Source organism: Dermochelys coriacea, chromosome 8 (genome assembly GCF_009764565.3).
Source record: "Dermochelys coriacea isolate rDerCor1 chromosome 8, rDerCor1.pri.v4, whole genome shotgun sequence".
NCBI lineage: Eukaryota > Metazoa > Chordata > Testudines > Dermochelyidae > Dermochelys > Dermochelys coriacea.
Window position 1 is genome coordinate 21,425,159 of NC_050075.1, and position 16,827 is coordinate 21,441,985.

Below are 16,827 nucleotides of genomic sequence, written 5' to 3' on the forward strand. Positions count from 1 at the left end.
GGACAAGCCCTAAATGTGCCCTTTTGGCTGAAAGGAAAATAGAAAGTGAAATGATTAAAAAATAAGAGAGACTGACAAAAATATAGTATTGTCAAGAATTGAGATAGTGCTTTATATGTAAATAAAATGAATGTAGCAAGAGCATAATATCAAAGCAACCAAAGTTAAAAAGACAGCAGCAGAACTTTAATCTATACAGCTGTCATTTTAGTTAAGTCCAGGTACTGAAAGCTGCAAAAGGAGAGCTAGCAGTAGCAGTTATAAATGAAGGTGGGAAAAAGATTCAAAATGTATTACGTTAATATTAATAGGGCTTTTAACTTACTTGCTGAACATCCTTGCTGAACAACTTGATATGTCAAGGAACTTTTCTAAACTGTAATGTCAATTTTGAAAAATGTTAGATGTCAATGACCTGCTACTGTACAATATTACACAAGTTTCAACAACGGGAAAAAGTTTAGGCTACATCAATCCTTCACATCTGCAGAATTTCCTAAAGCATTCTCTTTGGATCACCATGCTCACTGTGGCTAATCTTATTTCTTCTGAGACCTTTGGCAGTAATCTTGAATTGTAAGATTAGTACATCACTATGAATTTCAAACAGTGCCGACTGTATTGTTCCCCTATCCCTGCCTTTGTTACTTTTACCAGGCATGATGGCTCTAAAGCAACAATCTAATACAGTTTTGCTTTTTAGATGTTTAATAATAAATAGGAAGCTAATTTGCTACAAATCTAGGTAAGTGATGACTGTGTTTTGATGTCACATCCCTTACAATGGATAGAGATTCCACAATCTTTTCCTTATAGTCCACAGGCCCACCACAAGGCTATTTTTGATAATGACATTGACAGAGATGACTTAATATCCAGAGTTCCCAAGAGCTTTCAGAACGCTGCTGAAGTCTCAAATTAAGCACAGACAGATCTGCAGTCACTGTAAAGTCATTCAATAGCATTTTGAAGTGAAACGCATTAGAAACCATGACTGATGGTCAAGGGCCCACTGAAGATGCTTTTCAAATGCAGTTTTGTGTTTTAGGGCAGAGACAACATAATACATCATAGAAAACTTATTTTGCTGATGACTATTAACCTGGGATTTAAAAAGCTTGTCTGTCAGTTGTAATGGAAGCTCTTTCATTGAACTAGTAAGGAAGGCAACTCCCTATATCCTTAGTCCAACAGCATCAGAGACCAAGTGATGGATATATCTTTGAAAAAATAACCCTGTTGCTTTATGTTTGCAGCTTTGTTCACAGGATATTAGAGACACAAGGTGTGTGAGATAGTATATTTTATGGTGAAAGATACAAGTTTTGAGCTTACACAGAGCTCTTCTTCAGGTCTGACACACACTCAGTATCATAACTAAATACAAATAAACATACCTTGTATTTAGCTGTGACACTGAGTATCTTTCACAGACCTGAAGAAGAGCTCTGTGTAAGCCCAAAACTGGTCTCTTTTGCCAACAGAAGTTGGTCAAGTAAAAGATATTACCTCACCCACCTTGTCTCCCTATTGCTTTATGATCAGAAATTTACAAAAGTAAAGTGAATTTTAAAAAGGAAAGTGCCCTGGAAGAATTTAAAGCACTAACTCGTTTCACGGCCTCAGATTCATCAAACCACTGGCTGAACAGCCAGAAATAGCAATGACACTGCAGTACTTCCCAAAATCAGTGTTCTGTTTCTGAAGTTATTTATTGCTTTAAAAGAAACTTGTGTTAACTGTTCATTATTAAAAGTCTCCATTTTGCTGTGGGTACTTCCAGACTAACAAACACAGGTTATTGCCCGATTCAAAGACTAGCCTCAAGAAACCACGCAAAATCTCCTGAGGAAGACTGTCTTCTCCACCTCTTTTCTTCTAGTGTACATGTCTACTGGGTGGGTTTTTTAGGGATTAATGTTTTGGAAATCAGGTAGTATCTGACTAGCCAAAGGGAAATAATGATGGCTGCATATGGGCGCTTATACAGTGCTTATTTAGAACAGCATCCAAATACTAGTACTTAAACATTGCAGCTTTGTAGTGCGCCTAAACTCTATTACCATCAGGAGGAGTCTTAAGGCTCCTACTAAGAGACAATGTGAGTTGTGCAAGTATCCCCATTTTACAGATGGAGAAACCAAGGTGTACAGGGTTAAGGACTTTCCCAAGGTGATGTAAGAAGACTGTGGCACAGCAAGTAACAGAACTCAGGTCTACTAATTCCCTGTCTTGTGCTTTAGCCACTAGACCATTCTTCATTCCATCATTATAAAAAAAAAAAAAAGCTAATTTCATTCTTGGATGCCTTGACAGAAAGAGGCCAGTCTATTTATAATCTCAGTAGAGATTTAAAATTAACTACTCTATACGTCTGTGATGGGATAATAAAAGTAATTACTATATACAAATGGCACTGTCATGTGGCATTGGTACAACCTTAAAAGGGCTGGTGGCACTTTGTAGCTAACTTTATATGTGCGGGCTAGAAAACTGTCTGGTCCTGGATCAATAAAAACAATGAATGTTAGTTTAATCACTGGTTTCTACAAAAACAAACTTTGTAATCCACTTAAAGAAAGTCACATGTGGCTTCTGGAAGTTTTATAGTGCAGGGGAGGGCTCTTCCCACACTATTTTCTGTCAACTAGGTCAAGGCTGCATGGGAACACCAACAGCTATATTAATGAAAGGACATACTGTTTAGTCTGTCCAATGCTGCTCTGTTCCTTGGCTGTATGAGGATCAGAGAAATGATCTTTTTTGCCTTAGTATGTTTGAGTGTTGCAGTAAATGCAAACAAAAGGTGGAGTGCTTAAAGCACCAGAACCAATAGCAAAATTTTAAAAAGTTGGCTATCAAATAAACTAGATGAACTAGACATTAAATATCATGTATTCTATGGAACTGAGCTATTTCATAATGGGAATACAAGAAACCTACAAACCTAAATCTAAAAATTCAGAATCCTGAAATAATTTAAGGCAGCGGTTCTCAAACGGGGGTCGAGACCACTCAGGGGGTCGTGAGGTTATGATGTGGGGGGTCACGAGCTGTCAGCCTCCACTCCAAACCCCATTTTTGCCTCTAGCATTTATAATGGTGTTAAATATATAAAAAAGTGTTTATTTATAAGGGGGTCGCACTCAGAGGCTTGCTGTGTGAAAGGGGTCACCAGTACAAAAGTTTGAGAATCACTGATTTAAGGACATTCACGCAGAGTGCTTCAGGTACTCCCAGTTAGTGTGAAGTTCACTAACAGGTTTGTCTTTCACAGATGAATGTCAAGGTTCCTTCCCCACTCTGAACTCTACGGTACTGATGTGGGGACCTGCATGAAAACCTCCTAAGCTTACTTTTACCAGCTTAGGTTAAAACTTCCCCAAGGCACAAACTATTTTACCTTTTGCCCTTGGACTTTCGCTGCCACCACCAAACGTCTAACACCGGTTACTGGGAACGAGTCCGTTTGGAAACGTCTTTCCCCCCAAAATCCTCCCAAATCTTACACCCCGTTTCCTGGGGAAGGCTTGATAAAAATCCTCACCAATTTGCATAGGTGACCACAGACCCAAACCCTTGGATCTTAAGAACAATGAAAAAGCATTCAGTTTCTTAAAAGAAGAATTTTAATAGAAGTAAAAAGAATCACCTCTGTAAAATCAGGATGGTAAATACCTTACAGGGTAATTAGATTCAAAACATAGAGAATCCCTCTAGGCAAAACCTTAAGTTACAGAAAGACACAAAACCAGGAATATCCATTCTATTCAGCACAGCTTATTTTCTCAGCCATTTAAAGAAATCAGAATCTAACGCATATCTAGCTAGATTACTTACTAAGTTCTAAGACTCCATTCCTGTTCTGTCCTTGGCATCCGATGAAATGAGCTGTAGCTCATGAAAGCTTATGCTCAAATAAATTTGGTAGTCTCTAAGGTGCCACAAGTACTCCTTTTCTTTTTGTGAATACAGACTAACACGGCTGCTACTCTGAAAGATACTTGCATGAGTTTGGTTTCAATTTATATGTAGCACCTCAGAAGGATACTGCCATCTTGAATCTTAGTCCATTTAAAAAAAAAAAAAAAAGGAGTTAAAGTAGTTTTAGGTATCACATTTGCTCTGGAGTAATTTCATTTCTGTCCTAATCCAAGTATCCTTCATTCAACTGTTGCTATGTGAAAGACGCATAAAAAACAGGGAAAGGGGGAATTGACTATACATGGCATATAGAAAAAGTATACACAAACTGTGTTAAACGCACATAGTAAACAAGCTGAAATAGAAAAAAACATTTTCCTTTATTCTCAGTTCTACTCTGCTCGGGTATTACTTATAACAATAATAGGGAAACTTTTCTCCAAAAGTAATTTTTAAGTTAATAGTGTTCCTTTAAGACAATATCATCTTGGGTTTCTTAGAGTGGACTGATTTAAAACTAGGAATGTAAATATTGTTTAAAAAGTTAACCGTTTAAACAATTAAGATGACATTGTTTAATTGGTTAACCAATTAAAGGGAGAGGGGTTGGGGCTGGCTGGTGGGGCTGGGGTGGACCGGCGGGGTTGCTACCACTGGTCTGGGGTTGGGGGTTAACGGTTAGAGTGGGTTAACCGGTAAGACTAATGCTTACTGGTTAACCGATTAACTGTTTAATATTTTACATCACTATTTAAAACACTGATTTTAATCATGATTTAAATCAGCAAGCACAAAAAGCTTGATTTAAATCAGATTTTAATCTTGTTTTGCATTTGTACTTTAAGTATAATAAGCAGTCAAGGGATAAGAGGGAAAGTCCTTTCATGAATCAGTAACTGGTTAAAAGACAAGAAACCAAGGGTAGGAATAAATAGTCAGTTTTCAGAAGGGAGAAAGGTAAATAGTGGTATCCCTCAGGAGTGCATACTGGGACCAGTCCTAGTCAACATATTCATAAATTATCTGGAAAAAGGGGTAAACAGTGAGGTGGCAAAATTTGCAGATGATACAAAATTACTCAAGATAGTTAAGTGCAAAGCAGACTGCAAAGAGTTACAAAGGGATCTCACAAAACTGGGTGACTGGGCCACAAAATGGCAGATGAAATTCAACGTTGATAAATGCAAAGTAATTAACGTTGGAAAACATAATGCCAACTGTGCATACAAAATAATGGGGTCTAGATTCGCTGTTACCACTCAAGAAAGATCTTGAAGCCATTGTGGATAGTTCTCTGAACACATTTGCTCAATGTGCATCGGCAATCAAAATAGCTAACAGAATGTTAGGAACCATTAGGAAAGGGATAGAGAACAAGACAGAATATATCATATTGCCTCTATATAAATCCATAATATGCCAACATCATGATACTGTGTGCAGATCTGGTTGCCCCATCTCAAAAAAAGAGGTACTGGAATTAGAAAAGGTAGCGAGAAGGGCAACTAAAATGATTAGGAGTATGGAACAGCTTCTGTATGAGGAAAGATTAAAGAGACTGGGACTTTCCAGCTTGGAAAAGAGACGACTAAGCGGGGGATATGATAGAGGTCTATAAAATCATGACTGGTTTGGAGAAAGGTCCATTCCCTCTCCCTGTGATCTACTCTGGATCCAACTGCAGAATGCGAAGCAGTCATAAGTAAGAGAGCTACAACAGGGATTTGAACTATGAACTACTCTTTTTCCTATTAACTGATAACAAAATAGTATCAGACAGAACAGCCCTGGCAGGAGGTCCATCATAATTCCCAATGAGAAAAACAGTTGAGCATCTCATTTTACTTTCCATTAAAATCAACACTCAAATACCACTGAACACGCACTCTTTAAGGGTATGCCTGCACTGCAATTACTCAGCCCTTGCTGGCCCGGGACAGCTGACTCAGGCTAACAGGCTAGTTGATTGCGGTGTAGATGAGGCTCAGGCTGCAGTCTAAGCTCTGGGACCGTACCACCTTGCAGGGTCCTTGAGCCAGGGCTCCAACCTGAGCCTGAACATCTATACAATTCAACAGCCCCTTAACCCGAGCCCTGGTCAGCTGGCACGGGCCAGATAGGAGGTTTTGATTGTAGTATAGACATACCTTAAGGGTTGTCTTTTCATCTACATAGAAGCATACTGTTTGGTCAGCTGTTCTATTTTACCTGTCATTCTTTCCATTATTATATAAGTATCTTTTCCATTTGCACTGTGCTGTTCAAAGTCAAAGAACTGTATTTGTTGCCATTCAGCCACTCCACCTCAGTGGAGTTGTCAATAAGGTAGATTACAACATTGCTTGTGAAGTATCCGATATACATTAACAAGCACTTACATAGCACTTTTCAAGTTTCAAGTACTCTAAAAACAATCAGTCAATCTGCATCTATATGAAAACATACGAGTCAATGGTCTCAGTATTACTGGACTTCAGTACGGTCTGTAATAGAACTATTAGGTTGAGAAGCAATAGAGTTCTGAAAAAGCATGTAAACATCTTCAAGTTATGTAAGATACTAAAATGCCTTTTTCAGAGAGAATCACATTGGCTAAAGCAAAACGCATAAAGGAAAAATCAGTAGAGGATACAGCACTTAGGCATCTACATGAAAAGCTACTCTTTACTATAGTGAACCAGACCCAAAGGCAGAAAACATTACATAACTACAGTTTGATCCCTAAAGAGTGGGAATTATGCCTGAATCAAGAGCAGGCTCCTTAGCTGTGTTTAGAATTTTTTCTAAATGTGCACAGGCAAAGTTTCATTTCTTTCAGGCATCTGATTTTGTATTTCACTTTTCTGTTTATATAGTTTATGTTTACCTTTATTATCTGTGGCATGTTTTCTCATGAAAGGAAGGAAAATCCTTTACAAAGGTCTACTAGATTTAGCTGGTTTGCTTAACTAGATCTTTCTAAGCTCCATCAATATATTTAGCATTACCATCCCCACTTTTAGTGAGCACAACTGTTACCTACAGTACATGCGACAGTTATGCTTATGTACAAAGAAATATTGCAAGACTGCTTACTGAAAAATGGTGTTCCTAGCTAGTTGATAGTAGTGGCTCTCTACCTTTCCAGACTACTGAACCCCTTTCAGGAGTCTGATTTCTCTTCAGTACCCCAGGTGTCACCTCACTTGAAAACTACATGCTTACAAAATCAGACATAAAAATACAAAAAAGTGTCACAGCACACTATTACTGAAAAATTGTTTACTTTCTCATTTTTACCATATAATTATAAAATAAATCAACTGGAATATAAATACTGTACTAACATTTCAGTGTATAGTATATAGAGCAATATAAACAAGTCATTGTCTGTGTGAAATTTTAGTCAGTGCTTTTTACATAGCCTGTTGTAAAACTAGGCAAATATCTAGATAAGTTGATGTACCCCATGGAAAACTTCTGCATACCCCTGGATGAGAACCCACAGTCTTAAGACACATTGTAGTTGACTGTTCCTGAACAGAAAGCTGTTGGACTTAGCAATGAAGCCCTTTTAGGACTGTTTGATGAAAGATAAAAACATCATGTGCAGTATACTTGAAACTTACAAAAAAAATTCCCATACTACAGAAAACACCTAGCCACAAAGTTTAAGTAGTCTAGTTAACTGAGACAGATTTCAATTAAATTTTAAATTTTATATATATATATATATATATATATACACACACACACACACACACACACACACACACTATGTGTGCTGAAAAGTTAAAGTAACATTGCAACATTTTAATAAACATAAATTTACCACAACCTTAATTATGATATACTTTTTGCATTTTCTTTTTGATTGCTAAGATGTATGTAAAAAGTGCTGTCCATTAAATTCAAATAGCCATGTTAATATAATATTAAAGCCATACTGCTTTAAAGCACTAGAAAATGCTAATGTTATTCTATTTTTCTGAATTATAAATCCAAAATGGTATAGACTAAACTCCATTTTGTCATGTTGGCATTCCTAAGCAGTATCTTTTAGTGTTTTGTTTTTTGGGGCAAGGTGTGTGTGGGGAAATTACCAAGATACAGAATTCTTTAAACGTACACAGACCATTGTCTAAAACATAAAGGAGGTGGAGTGTTTGAGGAACCAAGAGAGGGGCAAGGAGCTATGCTGCCTGGTCTCAGAATGGGGGTGCAAGGTAGTACACTGGCCAAGCATTGAATGGAACCAGAGAGCAAAAAAGATATGGAGGCAGGGGATCCATTTAAAGAATAAACCAAGAAGGCAAAGTTAAAGACGGCTGCATGGTGTAAATCATATCAGGCAAGAGTGATGACAGATTATATGGCAGAAGCGGAGTGGCTGAATTCCTTAATTGCACATTTACAGTCTAATTTTGGAGGTTTTGTAGTTGATTTCTTGTAAGTAATGCACTCTTTTTTATAGTGTTATTTGGAACAGGGTAAGATTAAAATGTGATTCTCCACCCCCCTTCTACCCCCCCACAGTCCAGCTAAGTTTGTGAACAACAGTTAGGTTACAGTGAGCCTATAAACAGAAAGCCTCTCTTTTAATAATTTATCTATGTAAGACACCCAGGTTCTTTGGCAATTGGCAGAGATATTAATTTCTAAAGTAAGTATCTTGCTTTGCAATGTAAAGGTCATTCGATCTAGCAAGCCTCCCAGCTGTTCAAGGCACAGACTGAAACACCACCCGGCAAGACACTTGGCATACCAGAAGACAACAGGGGCAAAAATTAAAAAAAAACAACAAAAAAAACAGCTTACTTGACTGGCTAATATTGACTATTCTCTCTGTACAAAGATCAAAAACTTCTCACCTGGAAAACCTGACAAGGATTCTAAACACTCTATAACTACAGGCTACCTGTAACTGAAAGTTAGCATGAAAATTAGGCACTATTTTGGGCAACAGTGGGCACGCGATGCAATTTTAATTCCTACATTTCAGAAATGTTCTGTGTACAATACTTCCAGTATGGGCCTCAGAAAACAGGCTTCAGTCTCCCTATGGCAGGCAGTATCCCAAAGGTATTACCCGCTGAATGCCAGCATTAAACTATATGTCTGTGTATATATAAATATGTGTACACTCCCCAACCATCTGTGTGCAAGGCACTAGAGGCTGCTATAGGTAACACTGAAGGGAGAATTTTCTATGGTTTATAATATTCCTCCTAAATTCCTAAAAATGTTCAAAGTAGTGCCTTCTTAATTACCCAAAGATTTTCAGATTTTTTCATCTTTTTTTGGCACTCATTTAAACAGTTGGGATTTAAAACTTCAAACTCTGAATGCCCTCAGTGATGTAGGTACAGATGCTTTTCAAGAGAATTTCTTTTCCATTTGATCAAGTCAAAACTGCACCTTGAACACGTGGGTTTCTATAAAGAATGTGCGCAGATACATGTACATATACAAACAAGCACGTACACATCTGGATATCCACGCACAGCCCTACCCTACCCAGCAACCTGCTAAACCAGCGTTTCTCAAAGTTTGGGTCACTGGGTCGCTCTGGTCCGCGCCACTGACCAAGATGTTAAAAGTCACATCAGCGGCGCTGCCCAGCTAAGGCAGGCTAGTGCCTCCCTGTTCCAACACCTCGCTGTGCCCTGGAAGCAGCTAGCAGCAGGTCTGGCTCCTAGGCGGGGGGGGCGGGGGGGGAAGAACTGGCCAGTGGGAACTGGGGCAGGGTGGGCAGTGGAGGCAGTGTCTGCAGCAAGAGGCGCATGAAGCCACTTGTGCACCTCCGCCTAGGAACTGGACCAGCTGCCATGCTAGGACAGGTGGGAAGCCTGCTTCTGCATCCTGACTGCGCTCCTGACTGGTAGCCGCCGGAGGTAAGTCTGCACCCCAACCCTGTGCCCTAATCCCCTGCCTCAGCCCTGAGCCCTCCCAAACCTGGATCCCCTTCCTGCACCCCAAAGCCCTCATCCCTTTCCCACCCAGAGCCTGCATCCCCAGCCCAGAGCCCTGACCCCCTCCCTCACCCCAACTCCCTGCCCCAGCCCCCTCCCACACCCTGAACCCCTCATTCCCAGCCCCAGCCCACACCCCTCACCCCCACACCCCAACCCTCTCCCACACCCTAAACCCCTCATCCCCAGCTCCATTGGCATCAACAATTTTCTTCAACTGGGTCCCCAGAAAAAAAGCTTGTAGATGGCTGTGCTAAACCGTCCTACCCCTACAGAACCCTTTCCCACACTTACTGGTCTTCCATTCTATCTTTAGGGTGGCAAAGATCTAACAAGTCAGACAGTCTCTTTGCATGGCTTGCTGTCACAAGTTTCACATTTCATCTGAAAGTGACAATTCATTTGTACCCTTGTGCAAAATTTAAACTGAATGCATGATCTAATGCTGTCAAAATATCTCATAATCAATGTCCTGTATAATCCAGTCATTGAATTTGACACAGAATCCACCTCTCGCTGCAGAAATGTGCCCCAGGATTCAAGCTTTCATTTTCTAAAACAATTATGGTTTGATTAATCTTTTGTATTATGGTAGCACTCAGAAACTTCAATCAGGATCAGAGCCGCATTGTGTTGGGCTCCACACATACATTTAGGCTATGTCTACACTACACAGCTTTTAGCGACATGGCTGTGTGGCTACAGCAGTGCTGCTAAAAGTCATGCAGTGTAGCTGCTGTTTGTTGGCTCTCCTGCTGACCCAAAACTTCCACCAGCACTGAGTGGTGTTTGCGTTGTCGGCAGGAATGCGCTGTTCACACTGGTGCTTTTTGCTTGCGGCAAAACTTGTGTCTTTTGAGGGAGGGATGGAGTGATTTAACACCTCTGAAAGACAAAAGTTTTGTCATTCAATTGCCAGTGTAGACATAGCCTAAGAGACAGTCCCTATCCTACAGAACCTAAAATTCAATACCAAAGAAAAGACTTAACAAGTGAGTGTCATAAATGCAAGTGAAGGAGAATGAAGGTAATAGAGAACAGAGGTTAAAATGATAAGAACATGTGGTGAGAAGCAATCTATGTGACAATTTTATTATAAAATTAAATAAATTAGATGCCAGTAAACCTACTGATCCTTTTGGTTACAAAGAAAAAACCTTCAAAATGGAAACTAAGTGAAAACCAGTGCATTGTTGTATTCCCAAGTCTGGACATGATCACTCCCAAAAGCATCATATACAATATCCCAGGTTAACTGAAGCTCCCAGATAGCCATTTTTCAAGTCTGTCCCCTTGGGCTGTATTGTGAATTAACTCTTCAGGCAAAACAAGGTCAGAATGTGTACACTGCCCATCAGAACTTCATCATTCCACTTTAGGCATGGGAGACTAAAAGTACAGCCTAACCAGAGCATGCAAGCTTTGAAGCCTGTGCTCCACTTTGGTCCTATTCCCCATATTTCCTGAATCCTCAGTCATCAAATACTTAAAATAAACTACAGCTCTGATTTCCTGAAAGTGGGTATTCAAATCTCTACTTCTACTACCAAGAATCCTTAGAAAAACTAGAATGGAACAAAATCCTACTAAGCTTAAAAACAACAAACATGAGAAGCAGCTTATTTCTTACACTGACCGCTGTATGTAAGGAAAGAAGAGAACTTCACAAGAAGGAGATCAAAAGTCAAACTACAGATTCAGTAGAAGTGAAAACACATGAAACAGGGCATCTGAGATCTCAAAGCAGTTTGCAAACTCTACTAGGTGTTTTAGATGATCTTCTTCCCCAGTGAAGAATCAATTAAAACACCATGAAATCTGCCATATACAGTTATCTTATAGACCAGAAGACAAACATGATTGCCTAGAAGAGGTGGTTTTTAAAAAGGTACAATAAGCTGTACTGGAAATCACATATGGGTATTTTGAAACAGAGCGTGCCTTTGTACGCCATGCCCTTTTGCAGGTGTTAATACATGTTTTAAACATCATATATCTGAGACTTAGCTAACTAGAAAGATTATTTGTTGTCAGCTCCCTTTTGAATCCCAGCAAAATTCTGGTTTCTTTCAGCATCAATATGGTAAACAGAGAAAAAGGTTACTCAATAATGACAGTCATATCAACAAACAAGGACTTCTAGGATGTTGTGTCTCTCATAAATTTACTCCCAGATGGTAAACTATACTCCCAAGCCTTCCATTCCCATTTACCCTGTTACTATTCTTGCTCAGGTTCTGTCCATCTCAGACAAACCTACCATGTGGTAGCGTTATGTTTGCACCATCAATGATTGCTTGTGCCAGTTCATGATCATTGCTCTCAAACGCATGTGCAGCAGCCTTGAGGGCATCCCAAATCTCCTTGCGGCCTTCAAAAGCTGGTGCTGTGTCCCAAAACTCATCTCTTTTACTGCGCAGCTGTCCATCTGTCATTGGGTAATCACTTTTCCATTTTGGTTTCTCTTTTTTCAGGGGTTGATTACGACCTAAAGCAACTGTAGAAAAAGATACAAACACACATTACTAAAGTCAATCTGGTTATATTTTAGTTGTGAGCAGCTTCAGCTTTCTTTCTGGAAATTCTGGTCCACTATAAGCTCTCCAACCCTGTACATGCTCCCTACACTGCTCTAATTCCTTTTTCAAGGCTCTCTGATCATTTCAAAGAAGTTCCCCCCCTCAGGTTTCACTGTTCAATTCTTTCAGGGGTTTCCCTTCCACTCTTCAATTATACCTGCCTCTCTAAATGTCTAAAGATTTCCCGAGTGCCCTTGAACTTCTCTCCACTCCTTATGCCATCTGCTCCAGCCTGCATGACTTATTCATAAAACAATAAAATCTTTCAGCATGCTACAGCAGCTATACAGTGAGAGAAGCAAATCAACTAGTAGCATCCCACTGTCACAGAGGCAACACTGCATCAGGATCTTTCTTTTCTATTCTGCCAGCAATGAGTTCTGCACAAATGATGCTCCACTACTAAATATAAGAGTTTTATAAAAGAAAGTATTTGTTTTATTGTCCTCTTTGTACATCTTATTTCCTTTTTTGCATTTATTCAGCTTTTTAAGTATATAAGACTCCAAGGCTAAAATCTTAGTGCAGACACAGATATCTCTAAAGAACATATTGTAACTTTACAAGGTTTTCCATAGTGGATACTTCATTTACATGAAATATTTGAGGATTTGCTTCACTTTAATTACAGCAATATTCATTTAACACAGAGACTGCTAAAAAGGAACTATAAAGGTTTCTTGACATACTATTAGGCCTACCTGTTCAGTTTTAAGCATTATGAAGAACCACCCAATATGCAAGCATGTGCTGGTGATCAAAGAAATTATCACTTTGGGTTTGTTAGCAATTGGCCCAGCAGATAACATAAGATAACATTAAAGAACCCTGTTTATTTTGGAAGCCTAAAAGTTTCCCTATCTTCCTAGGCACTCAGATACTACAATGCTTCATAGAATCACAGGACTGGAAGAGACCTTGAGAGGTCATTTAGTCCAGTCCCCTGAACTCATGGCAGGACTATTATCTAGACCAGTGGTTTTCAAACTTTTTTCTGGCGACCCAGTTGAAGAAAACTGTTGATGCCCGTGACCCAACAGAGCTGGGGACGAGAGTTTGGGAGGGGCTCAGGGCTGGGGCACAGGGTTGAGGTGAGGGGGTGAGGCCGGAAATGAGGGGTTCAGGGTGCGGGAGGGGGCTCTGGGCTGGGGTGCGGGAGGGGGTCAGGGCTGTGGGTGCAGGCTCTGGGGTGGGGTCAGGGGTGCAGGAGGGGCTCCAGGTTTGGGGGGGGCTCAGGGCTGGGGCAGAGGATTGGGGCACAGGCTTACCTCAGCCAGCTCCTGGTCAGCGGCGGTGCTAAGGCTGGCTTCCTGCTTGTCCTGGCACCACGGACCGCACTGTGCCCCAGAAGTGGTCAGCAGCAGGTCCGGCTCCTAGATGGAGGTGTACAAGCGGCTCCTCACAGCTCTCTCCCGCAGGCACTGCACCCTCCTGCTCCGATTAGCTGGTTCCCGGCCAATGGGAGTGCAGAGCCAGTGCTCGGGGTGGGGGTAGCGTGCGGAGCCCAGTGGCCCCCCACCTAGGAGCCGGACCTGCTGCTGGCCACTTCTGTGGTGCAGCGTGGTATCAGAACAGATAGGGACTAGCCTGCCTTAGCCAGGCAGCACTGCTGACGGGACTTTTAACGGCCTGGTTGACAGCGCTGACCAGAGACACAGTGACCCAATGCCTTACATTCCGTGACTCAGTACTGGGTCGCAACCTGCAGTTTGAAAACCACTGAACTAGCCCATCCCTGACAGGTGTTTGTCTAACCTGCTCTTAAAAATCTCCAATGATGGAGATTCCACAACCTCCCCAGGCAATTTATTCCAGTGCTTACCCCCTCTGACAGTTAGAAAGTTTTTCCTAATGTCCAACCTAAACCTCCCATGCTCCAATTTAAGCCAATTGCTTCTTGTCCTACACTCAGAGTTTAAGAACAACAATTTCTCTCCCTCCTCCTTGTAACAACCTTTTATGTACTTGAAAACTTATGTCATTCTCAGTCTTCTCTTCTCCAGACTAAACAAACCTAATTTTTTCAGTCTTCCCACACAAATCATGTTTTCTAGACCTTTAATAATTTTTGTTGCTCTTTTCTGCACTTTCTCCAATTTGTACACATATTTCCTGAAATGTGGAGCCCAGAATTGGATACAATACTCCATTTGAGGCCTAATCAGCGCGGAGTAGAGTGGAAGAATTACTCATCGTGTCTTTCTTACAACACTCCTGCTAATGCATCCCAGAATGATGTTTGCTTTTTTTGAAACTGTGTTACACTGTTGACTTGTATTTAGCTTGTGATCCATTATGACCCCCAGATCCCTTTCCACAGAACACCTTCCTAAGCAGTCATTTCCCATTTTGTATGCGTGCAACTGATTGTTCCTTCCTAAGTGGAGTACTTTGCATTTGACTTTATTGAATTTCATCCTATTTACTTCAGACCAATTCTCCAGTTTGTCCAGATAATTTTGAATTATAATCCTATCCTCCAAAGCATTTGCAACCCCTCCCAGCTTGGTATTGTCTGCAAACTTTAGAAGTGTACTCTCTATGCCTTTATCTAAATACCTGATGAAGATATTGAACAGAACTGGACCCTGTAGGACCCACTCATTATGCCTTTCCAGCATGCCTGTGAACCACTGATAACTACTCTCTGGGAAACGTTTTCCAACCAGTTATGCACCCACCTTATAGTAGTTCCATCTAGGTTGCATTTCCCTAGTTTGTTTATGAGGTCATATGAGACAGTATCAAGAGGTTTACTAAAGTCAAGATATACCACATCTACCGCTTCCCCCCTAGCCACATGGCTTGTTACCATGTCAAAGAAAGCTATCAGGTTGGTTTGACATGATTTGTTCTTGACAAATCCATGCTGACGTTTACTTATCACCTTACTATCTTCTAGGCGTTTGCAAATTGATTGCTTATTTGCTTCATCATCTTTCCAGGTACAGAAGTTAAGCTGATTGGTCTGTAATTCCCCGGGTTGTCCTTATTTCCCTTTTTATAGATGGGTACTATATTTGCCCTTTTCCAGTATTCTGGAATCTCTTCCATCTTCCGTGACTTTTCAAGATAATCTCTAAATGGTTCAGCTATCTCCTCAGTCAGCTCCTTGAATATTTGATTGGGACCATACATATCCTCAGGACCAACTGTTTTTTTTCCTAAATATTTCATAATATATTAACATTTTGGGACAGCCCAAAAGTTGTTTTGGGACTTTTGCCTTGTGTACAAACTGCACAACTGTGAAACTTTGTACTGATCTTGGATTTTTTTCATTTTTTTTTTTTTGGTAAAACATCTTCTGAACTGTACAGAGGGCAGGGGCATGATGGAAACTATCTCATGAGAGGGGAAAAAGGCCCTATCAGTAAAAGTTTAATACAAAAAGTAATATTTGAATCCATCACTGGCAGTAGCAGCCTTGTCAAAATGGGTCATTTCCCCTGACAGCAGTATGAGAAAGCAATGAGAAACAACGAGAACGCCTATCCTGATTAAACATCACAAGACTGAGTATGTAGTTCAATGTTTACAGGGGAAACAAATGTCCTTCTGCCAAACGTAAGGATGTTTGTGACACCCTGAACCTCTCATTCCCAGCCTCAGCTCCGCACCTCAACCCTAGCCTGTCAATCAGTCTAGGAGACCAGCACATCATATGGTGGGAAGATTCCCTTGACATGTTCTTAGTGAAGGAGCCTTTACATTTCCAGTACTGTGGAAGAATCACAAACATCACTGTCTGGTTAGGGAAGCAGTAAAAGACCTAATCTGTCACCCCACCTCTGCATTACAGAAGACAAATTGCCTCTGATCAAAATAAGACTCTGTGGCTGCTGTGCCACATAGGCCCCGGGAATACAGTTTCTTTTTAATAGAGCTGCTAATTATTAGTCCTTAAAAATCTCAAAGCACTGATGGAACAGGAGGAATGCTTCTATCTAATGTTCTACAAATGTTCTACATTTACAAGGGGTGAGGTGAGTGACATTCCCTTCTTCTCATACTCTAATCATTTTGGCAAAGATGATGGCACAAGCAAAACAAAACCCATGCCCCTCTCAACTTCATTCCACACGTTTTAGATCCGCAATTTAAATCACAATATTCTCCATAACCCCTCCCCTTCACACACACAACTACAATTAGCTACAACGAAGACATTTTTAACAGGGGACCCACTAAGGTTCTACTGTACTGCAAAGAATAGGAACAATTTACCAGATTACGAAAGATTAGGAAAACATGAAATCTGACTCCCAGTGGAATGAAATCAGAACTTTCACTAAAGCTTCAAACAAACTGAAAATCCTAGTTTCTGGCATCAGTTATAGTTTCAAAGATTGGCTGTTTTATTCCAGGCATGT

At 40.4% G+C, this 16,827-nt stretch overlaps 1 protein-coding gene across 2 annotated transcripts in view; it reads right to left on the reverse strand.

Moving 5' to 3' along the window:
- The window catches only part of UBTD2 (ubiquitin domain containing 2), a 109,102-nt gene that overhangs the window by 45,031 nt on the left and 47,244 nt on the right, over nt 1–16,827 (reverse strand). For both annotated transcript variants that reach the window (XM_038414783.2, XM_038414784.2), the window contains exon 2: nt 12,136–12,372. In XM_038414783.2, the coding sequence (XP_038270711.1) occupies nt 12,136–12,372 (237 nt within the window). The remainder of the gene's footprint in view (nt 1–12,135; nt 12,373–16,827) is intronic.